Source organism: Suillus discolor, assembly GCF_016758755.1.
Source record: "Suillus discolor strain FC423 chromosome Unknown F5147scaffold_62, whole genome shotgun sequence".
In the NCBI taxonomy this organism is placed as follows: domain Eukaryota; kingdom Fungi; phylum Basidiomycota; class Agaricomycetes; order Boletales; family Suillaceae; genus Suillus; species Suillus discolor.
The window spans coordinates 19,062-35,643 of record NW_024541309.1 but is presented as its reverse complement, the minus strand read 5'-3'; the positions used below and the strand labels follow the sequence as shown (position 1 = coordinate 35,643).

General features: G+C 47.2%; 5 protein-coding genes across 5 annotated transcripts; 2 read left to right on the top strand and 3 right to left on the bottom strand.

The window, feature by feature from the left end:
* Positions 1-1,939: 1,939 nt before the first annotated feature.
* On the bottom strand, positions 1,940-2,904 carry F5147DRAFT_763268 (uncharacterized protein). The gene is made up of 4 exons (XM_041440628.1): positions 2,688-2,904; positions 2,328-2,623; positions 2,243-2,272; positions 1,940-2,187 (listed from the first exon to the last, which is right to left on the bottom strand). The coding sequence occupies exons 1-4, from the start codon at positions 2,821-2,823 to the stop codon at positions 2,164-2,166; spliced, it is 486 nt and encodes a 161-aa protein (XP_041288775.1). The 5' UTR covers positions 2,824-2,904; the 3' UTR covers positions 1,940-2,163.
* A 1,524-nt stretch (positions 2,905-4,428) lies between these two features.
* F5147DRAFT_714134 (uncharacterized protein) lies at positions 4,429-5,554 on the top strand. The gene is made up of 4 exons (XM_041438452.1): positions 4,429-4,604; positions 4,682-5,049; positions 5,102-5,202; positions 5,254-5,554. Exons 2-4 carry the CDS (start codon positions 4,804-4,806, stop codon positions 5,399-5,401), a joined length of 495 nt encoding a protein of 164 aa, XP_041288774.1. The 5' UTR covers positions 4,429-4,604; positions 4,682-4,803; the 3' UTR covers positions 5,402-5,554.
* Positions 5,555-5,694: 140 nt separating this feature from the next.
* Positions 5,695-7,664, top strand: F5147DRAFT_839662 (uncharacterized protein; the record flags this gene model as incomplete). The annotated part of the gene is made up of 10 exons (XM_041444244.1): positions 5,695-5,810; positions 5,885-6,155; positions 6,231-6,436; positions 6,488-6,518; positions 6,566-6,683; positions 6,742-6,779; positions 6,829-7,016; positions 7,069-7,146; positions 7,194-7,259; positions 7,324-7,664. 10 exons carry the CDS (start codon positions 5,695-5,697, stop codon positions 7,415-7,417), a joined length of 1,206 nt encoding a protein of 401 aa, XP_041288773.1. The 3' UTR covers positions 7,418-7,664.
* A 261-nt stretch (positions 7,665-7,925) lies between these two features.
* On the bottom strand, positions 7,926-9,655 carry F5147DRAFT_714131 (uncharacterized protein). Its single transcript, XM_041438451.1, has 8 exons — positions 9,552-9,655; positions 9,224-9,496; positions 9,075-9,157; positions 8,599-9,017; positions 8,482-8,534; positions 8,391-8,429; positions 8,298-8,338; positions 7,926-8,243 (listed from the first exon to the last, which is right to left on the bottom strand). The coding sequence occupies exons 2-8, from the start codon at positions 9,293-9,295 to the stop codon at positions 7,931-7,933; spliced, it is 1,020 nt and encodes a 339-aa protein (XP_041288772.1). The 5' UTR covers positions 9,296-9,496; positions 9,552-9,655; the 3' UTR covers positions 7,926-7,930.
* A 4,800-nt stretch (positions 9,656-14,455) lies between these two features.
* Positions 14,456-14,758, bottom strand: F5147DRAFT_640991 (uncharacterized protein; the record flags this gene model as incomplete). Its single annotated transcript, XM_041433049.1, has 1 exon — positions 14,456-14,758. Exon 1 carries the CDS (start codon positions 14,717-14,719, stop codon positions 14,456-14,458), a length of 264 nt encoding a protein of 87 aa, XP_041288771.1. The 5' UTR covers positions 14,720-14,758.
* Positions 14,759-16,582: the final 1,824 nt, after the last annotated feature.

Sequence of the window (16,582 nt, the reverse complement as noted above, 5' to 3'; positions counted from 1 at the left end):
CACGCAATCCCTACCAGGCCGCCGTGCAATATACTTCCACGCCTACTAAGTACCATATCCTATGCGCTTGTTTGTCTGCCTCGCGTCTCCATCATTCCCGGTCTTCCCGTAAGTCTTCTCGCCATCCGCAGCTTCATCTATAGCCCATCTGATCCCAATTGCAACCGTATGTTCTAATATAGACATTTCACTCTCACCCAGATTCTCGAAAAGCACCGTGTCGACGGATGCGAAGCGACCTTTCCCCCCACTTAGATATTTCAGGATCCATGTCCTCGATCACTTTCTTCAAGCTCAGAGTACCTAGCCTAGTGTTCCATACGGTTAGCGATAATTATTTTTGTCGCGATAACTCAGCGAGCAATAATTTGTTTGCTATAGCCGTTGATTAGGGCACATCGGATGGCCTTTCAAAAGCGTACAGGAGTCTGTTATCGCAAACCGAACCCGCATACCCCCAAATTTCTCCCCGTACAAATCCCTATTTCCTATGTCCGACATGAATTATTCAGCAACTTGCCCAATCCTCAGTAGCTTCGCTGATTTACTCCGTCTTCGTTCCGAGATGCCGGCGGCACGCCATGGGTCAATCAAAGGTGGCAAAGTTCCTTGCTTACCCACTCCACAACCCTAATGATACCTTACAATTTCCTTTATTCGATATCCTCTGTGTCGATGGCGTTTTCACGATCTCCTGAACATGTGGCTTGTGTCAGTGACTGTACTGTTTGCTCTCACACACGAAACCCGAGCTGTTTTACTCCCTCGGACTTCCGTACAGGCGCCTGCCCGTCATACGAACGGCAGACAACGTAATCTTCTTATCTCTTGCCACGGAGATATCCCGGTGATCTCCTGTCTTCCTTGAGGCTTCCTGCCTCTTGTCGTACTGTCTTTTGTTGTGCTGTCTTCTGTCATATCTCTCTCTCCAAAAGGCATGCCGTGACGAACATATGGAATCCCGCAATATGTTAGTTGTCCATCTACTCTCAAGATCGAGGCTATCCAACCAATACGATCCGGTCACATGGTACGCGCAATGTTTCACGACATCCATTCGGTGATTGCCTGCTCGGAGGATCGTCCTATGTGGAGATCCTTACACATGTGTTCGAAGCTCCTGACTCCACCCTGATCTCCCACCAATCCCTAAACTCATGAGATATCTTCTATTGCCATATGGTCCACTAGGAACTTTACGATCACATGCGATGTCTGGCCGATCAATCACCGTGTCGCAAAGCCGCTCCTATCTTGACAATGTTTCAGGTGTCGCCATGATGGACGCCACGATCAAGCACACGGGAATGTTCTGATTGATGCTATCAGGATTGGAAAATTGGAAACCATTCCTTGCCCTAACATGTTCCGCATACCTCCAGCATGCTGGAGATTTGGCAAAGGGCTACCACCACTTTTCCGGCCCGTTCCCGGGAAGCGAGACGTGGGGGCAGGTCTTGGCGATCTATTGTCTAGCCTCGCTCCGTGGACGCTTCTCTGTCATGAGTATGTAACCTCGTAGTTCGCACAGGTTGCACGCATAGATGATGGCCTTCGAAAGCTTGACCCAATAGAGTTTGACAATCAAGCGGTTCCTGTGGTTGCATCATGACATTTGGCTGAAACGAGATTCATTGGCCGATAGAAGGCCGCATGAGAAGAGTCTGGCCGCTTCGATTCACGTGCCTCGTTAGTGCAGGCTCTCGCGGCCACCGATAATTAGTGTTGATTTGCCTTTGCATCGGTCGGCTTTCCGGGGGGAAACTCAGGGAAATGGGAGTTAACGCCTTGGCACTGGTCATGACGTTACTCTTGTTTGATGAGCCCGCGGCGGAGGCCAATTACTTGGAGATGACTGATCAATATCGATGACCGCCGGGTGGTATTTTACACACTAGCACCCGCGAAGCCCATCCGGACTGGGTAGGTAGGATAAATTGTGTGAATGCATAGTAAGGGTCGTATGACTGAACTAAAGGTGTGATTAGGTTTAGATACACAAATAGCCCAGTCAGTATTATACACTAAGAAGACATGAAAGATACACAATGGTTAACGTTGACCATTCCTAGTAGGGGGATCATATATCTGAATTGCATACTGAAGCAAGAATAGATGCCGCGGAACTATTCCGCAATTCACCCGTTCCTGAGTAGTGAGACCTCATACAAAATGATTGTTCTCTCTCTGCTCAAAAACGTGATAAGGTTAAAACCTTTTCCCTTTAATATTATTGGCTCACCGTATGTGCAGCCGGCGGGGGACCTGGAGGCTATGGGTAGCGGCATGAGTATGGAGCATGGTTTGATAAAGATGCTACTACTTACCGAGGAGTAATGTGTTTCCTGCGGCATCTTGGCTCCTTCTCCTTTCACATAGGGAGGGGGAGGGGGTTGTGATCCAGGATACTCATTATCGTATGGATTCATGTTTGCGGTATTGGCCGGGTGACCAGGTGGAGGCGGAGGTGCATACGTCTGCGCTCCATGCCATATTGGAAGTGAGTAAGGTGGACCTGGCTGAGGATTCGTCGGCGGCTTGGTGACGAAAGGCATCGAACTACGTCGACGTCGACTCGTAGCTATACAGCATACTATGAGTAATAAGAATAAGAACACGACGCCTGCAGATTAAAATTATCCCTATCGTTCGGTTAATGCTCTTGATAACGGTCAAGAATATCTCACCGACTACAATCCCAGCGATCCGTCCACTCCAATTGTAGCTATACGTATCGGAAGCCTGCGCATACGCAGAGGATGACAGGCAGAGAAAAACAGCAATCAATTGAGTTGGATTGTAGTTCATGATGGTACTAATCATGAAGCGTGTTTCAGTGTCCGAACAGTTTCATACCGTATGCGCAGTTCAAGCGCAGCTCAACGCAGTCCCGGTTGGAATTACGTCATTTGGAGGGAATGACGCTAAATAGCCAGGAAAGGAGATTTGCGAGAACTAAGTCCTGGAAATGAATTCAGGGCCACAAAAAATATTTAGTCTGAGGAGCGCATCGACACTATAGCTAGCTAGCTCTGCCGCCAGTAGTACGGTCGAAGCAGAAAAAATCGGTTGCATGCCTTCTGGAACCGCAATAGGTTGTTTCTTCTGAGCCACGAGCTCCAGACTCCATGGCAGGAGACTAGGCTCTAAAGCCCTCGGATTTACCCCTTTCCGTCAACCTCAATGCCCCCTTCTAACCGAAACACGTTCAAAGGCTATACAGAGTGTGTTGTGAGTACTTGCGCGGTACAGCGTGCACAGAAACACATACACACTCCTATTTGATAATGATTATGACGGTTGGCCAAGCAAGGACAGTGCCAGTGCATCTCGAACCCAACGCAGAGAGAAATTTTCTAACGCACAAACGGAGGTCACCAGAAAATTCAGCATGCCTCGTGATCGATACACGAGAAAAATGATCAACAGAAAATTCGAGTGGTCTAGCGGCTTCGATGGCATACAGTTCGAAATGATGGTTTAGTCATTAGTCGCTTCCATTGTAATACAGAAAGGGTACTCCAAAAAATTCCGAACCAATGAATCAGGCCATCCTCGGTAAGCTGCTCGTCTCATCCGGCTGTGCGTTTCAAATCTTCGAAAGGATCGCTTGCGGCAAAGATGATAGGGAGGATGCATCGAAAGTCCCTCCCCTTGGGGATCTTCATTCGACGCAACCGCACGTAGCCGTAAATGCTTCTAGATCCTCGCGTCTATCGATCGAGGGGGTTATAATCAAAATCAACGTCTCGCTAGAGGAACCAACCTAGTCCGCAAGATTTCACCACAGGCTCCGTGCAGGGTATCAGAATACATAAACGAAACAACGCATGTACACGCACTCACCTAGCTGATCAAAGGTCGAGCATGTCACAAAGCACATCCTGTTTGCCCGCTAGAGACTAAATTCCATATGTACAACAGACCATCGTAAGGTGTTTTGTTCTTGTGCTCGAACGATCCTCCTCCCAGGTTCCCCTCTATCTTCTCCCATAGAGAGGGAGAATATGGGTACATTCAGTGTGCGAATGGATGGCCGGCAGGTGAGAACGCGAAGAAGAAAGGCATGATTCTGATCGAACGTACACACGTTCATGAGGAACAAGCGGCACGTGGTTAGGTTGCCAGTGGGAGTTGATCAGGACCGCAGGACCCTCCAGGTCGAGATGATCTTGTAAAGGAAATCCGGCTTCATCGTATACACAATCAATGCCAACTGGGTCATGGGAAGAGAATATCGGAAGAGGGGTAAGATGCTATGATTCGTATCAGTAGAACCAAATGAGATGAACATATCTTCTTCAAGCCCCCAGCCTAATGCGAACAGGTCACTTGGTTTTTATGTTTCCTTCTGGTCGACTTGCTAGATCTGACATGGACGTTTCGGAACAACGTGGGACAGTACTGCTGTCACGTTTGAGTCTATTTCCGAATCGTTGAACACTCCTCGGTTCAGCACTTACAATCATTATGATCAGCAATTAATGATACGAACCAGATCCACAGTACTTCGACTGTTCAATTGCCTATACACTATTTGCTTGAAGGTCAGTACTAGTTGAAGGATCAGGTTGAACGTGAACTCACTGATCGGGATCTTTATTGTAAGTTTCCACTTCTACTCCATGACATAGACCTCAGAACATGATCCGATTTTGTACTTGCTCCATCATCATCTTAGGTCAAATTCTCCAGACTTCCACACGCTCGACTCTTTCAACAGCTACAGCCAATCTCTTCCACAATCGCGCTTTGTATCACAAAAGCGCAGTGTTGAGCTCGAATTCACAGCAATCACCGTATATGTCTAAGCCCGACTTCATATCCTGGACGCAATCCCACCTCGGCGCTCTCTACGAAGCGCGAGAGGACGAGCTATTTGTTAACGCCTTCGATACTGCATTCTCCCCCTCTTGCGAGGTCCATGTGAACCATGCACCTTCGACACTTGATGCTTTGAGGGATAGCATCTCATCGCGCAAGGCCGCCGCCAAAGGAGTTGCACTCTCTTGGGAGAACGTTATCTCCACTGGTAATCGTCCGGACGAAGTGAGTCTTCATGCCCAACATTATGGTATCGCCATCAAACGCCTATTGATAGCCCTCGGTGGTTGCCGGAACTTTAATTGTCACTCGTAGCATGATGTTCCGCGTTCGCGCCGCTCCTGCTGAGCGTATGACTCACATCAACTTCAGTGCAAGGTATGATTCAAATTGCTTATAACCCTGCTGTCCCTCACATTTCAACTCTAGGGTGGAATGTCCAGAAGATTCTACCGTTCAGGCAGATGAAAATGATGACCGTCGCCGCATCACCAGCCTCTATCTTACCTCGGTGGACACAGCACCAGCGATTCACTTCGTGACACCCCATCCAGTTAGCCAAGAAAAGAAGAAGTAGACTTACCGAAAACATGAGTAGGAGTCCTTTGATATCTGTATCAGTAATGACCGCATGGTGGATGCTCATCCACATATTTCCGAATAGATAGGATTAAGTCGTCACAGTCGAGTGGCTTTTGCACAGTTCTGGGCCAGCCGCGTGAGGGGCATAAGGTTGTGCTCAGGCTGGGTTTGAAATTTGCACCGGTTCTAATTAAAGTCCACACCTGCTCAACGCCTCACGGTACGCTCCACACATTCGAAGCAGTGGTGGGGAGCCTGTAAGTAGTACAGTTCTCTTGTGAGCTAGGTATGCTTGTCGTTCATCCTGCAAGTTGCTGTGATGTCTGCCTTGATCCCTATTCCATCTCCTCAGAAGCTGCTCATTCTCCACATGCAATTGCCTGTGGTCATATATTCTGTCTCACGTGCGTTCCTACTCCAAGCTATGTTACTCCCAGCAATCATGTTTCTCCTCTTATATGCGACCCTTCAATCCCAGATGCCTTCGCTCCTTGCCCCTAAGTGCATGTCCTCTCTGCCGCGAACCTTTCCGGCCAGATCGTGTCAAGAAACTCTACCTCGCCAATCCATCCAAACAAGACGATGCTGAACAAGATGCTGAACAAGATACTAACGATGATCAGCATGCTAGCCTCCTTTTGCATCGTATGTCTCTAGTCTCAGGCGAAGACACGCCCGACGCAGAAGCTGTCAAAGTAGTCACCGAGGTGCAAGAATGGCTGAAATCTCAATCGGGTAATCCAAATTCTGTGAGTCCTTTTCGTTGTGCGGGCGCACCGCCAAAGCAACGTTTGCTGCCAATTTCTCACATACGGCACTTTTAGCATATTCCACTACGAGCTGCAGTAACCTCCCTCCAGCGAATCAAAGCTCTTCAAGACCAGATCGAGCGCGAAAAAGCAGAATGTTGTCGCCTTCGTGACAAGCTTCGTACCTGCAAACTTTACGCAGACCTCGACTCTAAGACATCTCGCATAGTTGAAGAAGGTCTGCTTTCTAGGATTCAGAAAATAGAGAATGAACATGCTCTGTGAGTCTCCGCTCGTAAGCAAACGAATATATTCTAAAATGAAATCTGCAGAGAGGTGATCATTTGGTTGAGCGGCATTCATGTTTGACTTACGTTGCGTCCTCGTAGCTGTTACGATTGCATTCTCAGCTGGAAATCCTTGTAAAATCTCAACCTCGATGCTCTAACACCAACAATCTCATCCCTCAGCCAATTCAATCTCCTCGCGCAGTGGATTTGGATATCCACATACGGAGGGGACACAATAGTGAGTCCCTGTCCTCTGTACTATCGTACTTTACTCAATTGCTGTATTTGTATTTCAGTCGCCTTCTCATTGATTGTTTTCGTCGATATCATCGAGGTATATCCACTTCTTATTTCAATGGCTAAATAATAACCCCTTATGGCAGTTCGCGATATCAACCTGGCTCACATCACAGTTTGATGTTCATCATAACTACTTCAGTCTAGCTGGACGAGACTGCACTCATTTTATATTGTTCACTTCAACATGGACGCTCATATACTCTAGTTACCGCATTTTTTTCTTTCCTCCTCCAAACAGTATCTTGGGTAGTATGACTTTTCATATTTTCTTGTACGTAGACCTCCTTTGCAACGAGTCAAAATTGCTGATCAACTCGCTATAGCCTGTGTCTAACATGGGTCTTCTGGGCCGTGGGCGCTGCAAGTTTAACTGCAGCTCTTGGTGGACAACTGAATCGCAAGTTGGTACATCTTCCTATTACTCATCGTTCTCCTTGTATCTTTTTAGTGCCCAAAGCCTTTTCGTGTACAGCGGTCAAATTATCGCGCTAGATGTCTTCGCTTGGGTTATTTTGTATGTATCACGGAATCGTTGATATAATCTATTAATATCGCTTCCTTGTTCGTATTCTTATTAGGGTTCTCGTAACTTTTGCAATCTTCGTCGTGCACACCCGCGGCATTCTCGCGGCAAGTCGAGGTGACGGCGCACGCCAGCCGCAGATTGCCTGAAGGTTGTCCCATACTGCCGTGGTTACTACCAGCGCGAGACGTCATCCCTTGTTCCGTTTCTGTTCTATGTACAACTTATTTCTGCGTACTCTCCTGACGATCTGCTTGCTGTACTACCAGTACTTCTTCATCTACGTCATGCATTGCCGTTATGGCTATAATCTTCTCATTCCTGGCATTCATAGTTGATACTCATTCCCTCTTACGATCCAATGGCAGGAGCCCCACCTAATTACCAATCTATCACTCCCAGTTCTTTCTATCCTGGTCACCCGTGCCTTTGCGTGTTCAGGCCAACTTTCTAATCTTCGCAAGACTCCCCGTCATTCGAGCTAGAGATATGTCACCAATCTACATGTCTTTGCATTGAGAGTTTTGGCCAAGTCCGTATCAAGATCTAAAAACGTATCCTACACAATTTCGTGCCCATCACTGCTCTCTCATTTATACCCCGTCTACCTAGTAGGACTGACGGGAATATTGTGAATACACAAGTCCCAGCCCTTGGGATGATCATAAGCTTACCCGCAATCGAGCCTTCGCATCAGCAAGGTTACGAGCTGACGACCAAATTTCAACATTTTCCTTCCTATCATCAGACATGGCATAAATATTCTCCATAATCAGCTGGTCGGCCGTCCGCCCTCTGACGCGCATTAGGGCATGGAGGTATTTCACCACCAACGAGGGCTCTCGTGAAGGAACCAACTCCTCGAGGGTTTCCCTGTACTCGTTGACGAGATCCTGAATCGCAAGGCTTTCAAGAGCAGAACCGATGATGCAGGTCGACATAACCCTGGCGTCAAGTAGTGGAACTACAATGCCCCTTGAGTAAATTGATGTCAGTCGAACGGATCGTCTGCCTCTGTAAGAAACTCACGCCGTTATGCGGGTTAGACCACGGTAAAAATCAAGCGCATTCTAGGTAAGATTGAATGATTACGGTCTATCATGGACCTTGGTATGTTCTTACATGAAAGCGACTCAAGCTTGGTTCGCAAGCGACGAAATGCTAAAATATGCATGTCGACAAATAGAATGTGTTGAGAAAGAGAAACACGCACTAGAGTGATCTTCTTCTGGAGCATCTCTCTCGCCAGATCAAGAGGGTCCGGCACTGGAATGTATGCATTCATTCAGAATTCTGGAGTTCTCCACGACGAACGGCAACGAGTTCTCACCACCTGGTACACCGTGGGGCCAGTAATCGCCCTGAGATCCAATACCGTGGGGCGGAGCATCCGATACTAACACAGCGACCTTGTTGCAGTCATTCCTCCACCCCATCGTTAAAGCTCGAGCTAGAGCCGCCGTTGAGGCCTCTGGCCCATCTCCACCACCGTCAGCACCAGGAAGACTTCTCAAATTTGCATGAATTCGAGTGATATCTGACACAAAGTCCCATTGGCGGGTAACGAAAGAGTCCTCCTGGGGATAATGATCGCGGAACCCAATAAATGCGACGCGAAGATCGCCTGGGTGAGCTGAATTCAAATGATCCGATCCCAGTATCTCTGCGCAGATGGTATTAATGGATGATTTGACTGAGTCTATGTATGGTTGTTGACTGCCAGTGAGATCCAGGATGAACAGCAAGTCACTGTACAGAAGTTATACACGGTCTCGAACTATGGGAAATGGACGAAGCATCACTCACAGTTTAAAGCCATGTGTACGCGAAGGAGGTACATTTTGCTTTGTTGCAGGATCCGTCAGATACGTGTATACCATGCGCTTGACCTATGTAGGACATCGAACGACACCCAATGACTATGTATTCTTTTTAGCATACCGAAAAACACTTACCAGGTCCTCGGATACAGGTGCTTTCCTTGTCTCTATATATGGGAGAGACGATCTTCCGACTGGATAGGCCATGGAAGTTGGCGGGCTGTCGTATGTGTCTGAAACTAAGAGAGCTTGTACAGCCTCTGCCTCTGCTTGAGATATCGTTCTGAAATTTGCAGAATCATCATGAACGACGGCGGTGGACGGGGCCTGTTCAATGTAAATCTGTGCTAGGAGATTTCCGACTTGTTCAGCCTCGGGTTGGGCAGTCTCAGGGGCAACGTCGCTGACCTGGGGGCGATGGTTGATGTTGTCCAAGACATTGAAAAGGATTGATAATACGTACAGCAAAGTATCTGAGGGACTCCCTGGCATCGCTGAGTTCCCTATCATCGCTGAGGAACGCCCTGTTATCACTGAGGTACCCCCTGCTATCTTCGATACCCTCCGACTCTAACACTGGAGCCATGGTCAGAAGTTCCTTTGTAGGTTCTGCACTACAGTTCAGTTCCCGCGATGGATGGTCTTCGTGAGACATCGTGACATCCGCCTCCAAGGGAACGCTTTCGATCGCTCCTTCTAGAGTTGGAACCGTCATCTCATGTCCTCGTACAAACTCCACTGCGGTAGACTGTTCTTGTAAAGGAGTGCAATCAGCAATCGCCGTTGCAGTGTGATCTGCCCCCGCGTGAACACCAATCGCTTGAACGTTTTGATCTGTAACCAGGCTCGCATCCAAAGCGCGTACCCCAGCGGTCTGTCCTGGTGGTGCTTTGTGCGAATCAGAGGCACTACAAAGACCATCCGCCGGAGCGTTGTCGATTGCCGGTTCAAGAGGCGATGTGGCAACCGGAGGCGCGTCTGTAATTCCCGTCCACGTGGGCTTTCCCCCAGAATCAACGGCTAATGCTGTCTTGGGAGATTCTGGTGAAGATAGCGAATCGTGTGGACTCGGAGGAGACAGATACACGTCTTTGGCTGACTTATCGTTCAAGCGTGGGCTGTCCGACAGAGTAATTTCAGGGGAGGGTCTTGCCCTTCTGCGTCTGCGATATGCAAGGAACAGTACACAACCACAGACCAGAAGCAGCAGAAGGACTCCCCCAATGACTCCTCCAACAATCGCACCCACCGGAGGTTTATGGGAGCTTGATGATGAGCTTGATGATGAACTTGATGATGAACTTGATGATACATTGGAAGCGCAGGAACCAGCGGCTCCTGTCAAATCGGAGTATGCTTATTGAAGTCAGCATGTGTTCATGGGTTCAACAAAGCGGACATACATATGGCAGCAATATCAGATGCAGCTACTGCACTAAATGTCCCATTTGGCCAGTTTCGAGCTGCGGGACAGTCCCCATGAAAGGGTGGTTTAGTGGTCAGTGATTTACGGACGTACGATTGGAGCCCGCGTAACAAGGTATCGAGATATTGGAAGGCAGCGCTCCTGCATCCGGAGGGATGTATCTTTGACAGATACTTCAGATCGGATCATCAGGGGTCGTGTCATACCAGTTGAAACTCACGTTGTTGTCGACGTTATATTTGTGGGACAATTGGTTATCCACTCATCCCAACTGCACTCTGTTGGCTCATATATACATCTAATAACATCAAAAGACTTACCTCACCAGTGAAGGTGATGAAGAAGTACAGAACATACAGGCGCTAAACAGGTTGTAACTCGCCCAGGAACTGTTTATCATGACATCGTTATTTGCCAAGTCATATATGTGCACTGAGGGCCTACCATGTGCATGCAGTCACATTTGAGCCACTCGGGATAAACGCTTGCTCAGAAGAGAGAGGGGAGATGATAGGGTCTAGAGTGATTTAAGCGCTGACCCATGAAACCGTTGAAAAGGGCTTACATATACATGAGCACCTCTTGTTCACGCCCCGGAACACTTCGCATGGCGTTTGATTTTCCATGTTTTCGGTCCATGATGGACAGATAGACATTGGCATTCAATCTAAGACAAAAGGTAGGCAAGATAAGCTGTGAGTATTGTGGCACGGAGAGGGAGAGATCCTCGCATAAGGATGGAAAGAAGGAGTGCTATATGAGGGATTTCGCACTGGCATGCGAAACTAACAACCAAACTTACCATATATCCAGATGCATTGAAGCCTCGTAAACAATTGAGTTTTTTATGCGATGCCTATGGAATCGGACCGAAACATGGTTCTTCTGTGTGCGCAAATCAACACTTTTAGAACTTGTCCTCCTGAGGGACCTACTGATGTATGTAAGTGGTCGTACGATATGATATGCACGAACTTACAATCGCAAGAATAGATGGCACGGTAGCCAATCTTGTTATAAGGCCCAATCAATTTGAATTCCGTGAAAATAACTCATGGATTGAGTGGTCGCGGAGATAGACACGAAGCTGTCTAGGACCCTAGGTAGATAAAAAAGGGAGATAAGAAGGTACAACTGTTGTCATGCGTCAGATCTATGGTTTGTGCTGGTGAGACTAAAGGGGAGAAATGGCGCGACTTGTCAGTTCTCGCAGGAACGTGGTGATTATCGGATACGTAACGGGCCCACTATAAGTCACGTTCACCAGGTTAGGTTGAACTTACCTAAATTCTGCAACGTCGTAGGCGCAAAGGGCTGTTGATAGTCCTTGCGGAGCCGATGAAGCGAGCACTAACGTTAACAAAAATCACGTGCATATTTTGTGGTTCTCGTTGCGGATGAGGACACGACGGATACCAGCTGACTCTGGCACATCTTCATTGATAGAATGTATTCTAGCTATATCTGTTCAGATCGCGATGGTCCTTGCAAGCTTCTCCGTCAGGCCAGTCGCTCATCGGAGGAGTAATACACGTTCGCTCATATACAACACAACATACATATGCAACAAATTAAAAGACTTATCGACGTGTTCGTTAGCACGAAAAACACGTACATCTGAGTAGCTCACCACTAAAATACGAAGGTCACGGAAAACACAAGCTGAAATGTGTGAGCACAGTCAGCAATCTCAAATGACAAGCGTTGTTTGTATGACTTGCAAATTTATCAGCAGGCTTAAGCTTCATCTACCTGACCAGCTGTCTCGTTGCCTCCAGGTCGCGCATTGAATTCGATTGAAGTCGCCGATCGGTAGGTGGGTACGAGCGGTTGCTGCATGCTTTCTTGGAGATTGAATAGTATTCGAGAAGAAAGAACACTGTGCGCAACAATTTGAGGTCTGAAATGATGAATGTGAGCTTTCGATGACATATATACTTGACCAGACTAACGTGTTTAGCGTTTCGCTGTACGAGAGCTAGGGGTTTTACTCAGTTCTTTGAAGTCGACCGAGACGAAGAAAGAACTCACGGGCAACACAGCGATAACGATCACATTGATTGTAGATATCACTACAGAGATGTCAGCGTGAAATTATTGGTAACAATGGCCTTGATACTTGTGATGCATAACATGTAGAGTAGTCCATCACGATAAACACTCTTCATCAACGCACTATGAGGACCCAGATAGTGTCGATATCTCAAGAATACAGTGGTGGACATAAGAACTGGAAGTGGATTATCAATGAAGGAATTTTGAATCAGATAGTCACCTCACCTATCTCGAAGAACAACAAGAGTGCATACGGGAGGGCACTGCCATGAGCCCCTTCCAACACGCAAGGGGGACCGACTGAAAGGGGATGAATACTAAGACTAAGAAGTGAGACTTGAAACCTCGCCTCCTGGGATCTTCCAATTGACGGGGGCAGCACTTTTAACTACAGACGTCACTAAGATGGCCTGCGCCATATGGGTCAGTGGTGCACAGGGAATCAAAGATATTGTTCTACCGAACCAAAGGAGAGGATACTTATGAGACAAGCCTTGTTTTTGCCAGAGAAGGCGTAGACCCTGAAAATCAACAAAACTGTCGTGCGAGTGTAAATGCACGCTGTAACGTGGTATGCAAAAGTCAACCTTCCGCAGCGATGATGCCCAAGAAGTGTATGCCTGCGGAATATCATTTCCACGTCATGTCATGAAAGCGGTTTGGGCCAACCACTCAAAACATCATTAAAAGATGCACACTATATGTTGATGTGAGTTGCAAATGGCGCCGCACAAATCAAAGGTGCACTCACATCTTGCGTGCCCCATGTCTTGACAGCGGCTGATTAGGAATGAGCTTTTGCGTGGTAGCGCACAGCAGCGTATCTCACAGTATGAGGTCATAAGCGCACCAGCAAAAGGTCCATATCGTGAGAACGTGAAGATGGTCCGAGTGATTCCCCACTTCCGTCCCCAGGTCCATTGGATCTACTAGAAAGATCAGCACCGATGTGTGAAGTGACTGATTTGTCTGACTTCAGAGTGTAAGGTGACAAAATAGTCATAAATCTGGTCATGCATCAGAGCTATAACGAGACTGAAGAGACGCAACTTACCAGGATTGTTAATCCAGCGACTTTGGGAGAGTCGTGAACAATGATAAAACTATATCAGCCCGACTCACTATTAGTATACTTCAATGATTAGAGACATTAGAAAAAGGTTGCACAAAAAGCACGATTAGATTACCTTGGCTAACTGCAAACCGAAGGAGTCCGGGACCGACATTTTCGAGTAGCAATGCGGGTGAGTAGAAGTCTGCAGCAAGTAGTCGCCAATAAGTACTGGAACTCGATCAGAGAACTGGTCAGAAGAGGATATTGACATACACCGTAATATATAGGAAATCATTTCGTTGTGACATTGAAATGTAAAACCCTGTAAAGGCACGACAATCAACATAATAGCCAGCGACTCGGAGAACTCACCAGTTCACTGATACAGTAAGAGGACCAATACCCTGAGGAGTGTGCAGTGATCTAGAACATGTGGGTGCCTTGGATGATCATGATATAATCGGATTCTTGGACATTTTAATTTAGTCCGCCAGGGCTCAGCGGTCGGTCATTTTATCGAGAGCATAAGATACTGGGTTAAATTATAAATGTAAGTAGAAATTGTTCGTCAGAATTCAGGGCGCTCCGGGAGGGTGTAACTGTCGATCCAACCAGTTGCAGCAGTGTGCGTGAGTATCAAAATCATCCAGTCTGAGTCTGGGCCAAAGTTGAAGTACAGTCGACTCCCTCCTAACGCATACCTCTCGGGATAGCCCCAAAAGTATGGCCTATTAGAGAGTATGGGGTATCCAAGAGAGCCATATTCCACTGCTCCGAAGACACAAAATTTGTACTTGCTGACATTAGTATTGCTCTAGTAGGTGCTATGAAGCTATTTACGAGAAAAATAATCAGTCAACGTTGTGTCCTTCATGCCCTGCATTTCGACTGCAAGAGTCTGCTGTCCAAACAACCCTAACATCACCTCGAGCTTGCGTGCAAATGGTTCGTCGAAGGTCCCAAGGTATTTCCTCAATGTTAAGGTAGCCTGTAGCGCTTCACAACGTGTCGGGCCTGGCGCAGGCACATCAATATCTGAGTCATTGTCGTCGTCGTTGCCTCCAGCAGCCTTCTCCCGCAACCTCTTCGCATCCATCACAGACTCAAAGATATCCTCATCCGTCGCATTGAAAATGTTGGTGGTCTCGATTGCTGGGTTCAGAAGTCCTGCAATATCCATCCGATTCGAAGATTGGAGAGCGCTGGTTGCCTCGAGATCATCCAAGGCATTTTTAACAAGTGTCTCGGCATGTGCGGTGGGGTTGTTCGTGGCATCCGTTAGATGGACATAAGCCCTTTTTTAGGATCTCGACAGGCTTCATAATGACAAAGAAGTTGATATTTCAGAGTCCTGGACCATTGTTGTCATCCTGAGATACGGATTACATGATATATTTTCCTATTTTGGTGCTACATCGGCATCATCCGACCCAAGGTATGGGTTATGATTGCCAAAAATACCTATGGGTTATGCTCACGAAATCCCCGCAAACCAACTCGGGAAATCCAAAAATGTATGTCCTATGAGGGAGTATGGGTTATACCTGGTATGTGTTAGGAGGGAGTCGACTGTAGTAGCCTCTGAACGGCCTTAGGCATCGCTTGGCATAACGTTGTTTGAAGTATTTTTACAACTCCGACCAACGCTGAGTTCCGTGTGTCACGTGTTCAATCAACTTGTCCCAACTTCTACTATCACAGTATTAGAGAGCTCTTTGTTGACTCAATTGTTGGCGACGGCCTTTGCTCGCCATATACTCTTAATGGATCATGAAGTATGGAAATTCCTCAACCAGGCGCGATTTGGATCCTTCACAGCTGTGCAAGGTTCTAAACAGCAACGCTGCCCCCTAGTTTCTCGACAAGAAGGAAAAAGTGACGGTACGTGTGAAGGACCAAGGTAGGGTATTGGTGTGGGCCTGACGCGCATCTCATGTCGCTCGAAACGGTCCAGGGTTGTGCTAGCGTGTGTTCAACTGAAATTCGTTTGGTTTAAGACTAATAAATAGGTAATGCGACGTCGATGTCATGCGTACCGTGATTATTGCAATTACATGCGTCATCTGTTTAGGCCGCTTATTCGAGAGTATCCCCGACTCCTAGGAGGGCTTTGTTTTCATTATCGGTTTGCTCTGTGTCGCTCTCGTGGTTCGAGAGTAATAAGTATAAAGTATGATGGCGGAGCCATGGTTTCTCCACACCCCCGGATATGACGAACTTGAATGAGGTAGAAGCTGAAAGCTCTTTTGGATACAGTCAACTCTTCTACACGCCAAGCAATTGCATAATACGAGAAGATTTGACATAGGGTCCCCAGTATCGACGCAACAACCTTTTTCCCCTTCGACCTGACGACAGATACACTGGTCCTCAAAAAGGTGACCAGGTGGCTCGAAAGTGTATACTATCAATTGAGCTCAATACTAGCACCCCCAACACACGGTCGTGGGCATAAGCTTGCAAGCGCGCATTGCAGACCTTCTGGAACACACCTAGAAGGTCTTAGCATGGGTGAGCCGGCTGAAGCAGTCAATTTCGACGAGATCAAGACTTGCGAGCTTTGACTCTCAAACCCCCTTCTTGATGCACATTCTAAAACGCGAGATACAATGTATGTACAGAGTCATCCGTTCACTACTGACAGCTCACTGAATCAGACGTATAGAATTTCGCAAATACAAAACTCAGAATGCTAACAAAATCGGCAATCTGATTTCTGTCATTGTTCGTGTCATTGACCTATAATGTGCGTCATCCAGGATTCGTATCATCATCCATACCTTATCTAGCCTGACATCGATTCTAGGCAATTAATTCTGCTTTCATCCATCGTACTTTCGTTTAGTGCAAGGTTGGAAGTACTTTATCTGTCACGCGGAAATTATCCATAACCCCTGCTTCAAAGACAAGAATCTCGCCATTAATACACCTCGCGTCGATACCTATAATGTCATCGATA

What these genes read in the sequence shown, in the direction of transcription:
- F5147DRAFT_763268 (XM_041440628.1), bottom strand. Translation starts at nt 2,823, where the DNA reads ATGATTAGTACCATCATGAACTACAATCCAACTCAATTGATTGCTGTT. An exon ending in AGGAAACACATTACTCCTCG is followed by an intron (nt 2,273 to 2,327) that starts GTAAGTAGTAGC and finishes CGCTACCCATAG; the next exon opens with CCTCCAGGTCCCCCGCCGGC. An exon ending in CCCCGCCGGCTGCACATACG is followed by an intron (nt 2,188 to 2,242) that starts GTGAGCCAATAA and finishes GTTTTTGAGCAG; the next exon opens with AGAGAGAACAATCATTTTGT.
- F5147DRAFT_714131 (XM_041438451.1), bottom strand. Translation starts at nt 9,295, where the DNA reads ATGGCCTATCCAGTCGGAAGATCGTCTCTCCCATATATAGAGACAAGG. An exon ending in CACCTGTATCCGAGGACCTG is followed by an intron (nt 9,158 to 9,223) that starts GTAAGTGTTTTT and finishes TGTCCTACATAG; the next exon opens with GTCAAGCGCATGGTATACAC. An exon ending in GGTCTAACCCGCATAACGGC is followed by an intron (nt 8,244 to 8,297) that starts GTGAGTTTCTTA and finishes AATTTACTCAAG; the next exon opens with GGGCATTGTAGTTCCACTAC.
- F5147DRAFT_714134 (XM_041438452.1), top strand. Translation starts at nt 4,804, where the DNA reads ATGTCTAAGCCCGACTTCATATCCTGGACGCAATCCCACCTCGGCGCT. An exon ending in CTGGTAATCGTCCGGACGAA is followed by an intron (nt 5,050 to 5,101) that starts GTGAGTCTTCAT and finishes GCCTATTGATAG; the next exon opens with CCCTCGGTGGTTGCCGGAAC. An exon ending in CACATCAACTTCAGTGCAAG is followed by an intron (nt 5,203 to 5,253) that starts GTATGATTCAAA and finishes TTTCAACTCTAG; the next exon opens with GGTGGAATGTCCAGAAGATT.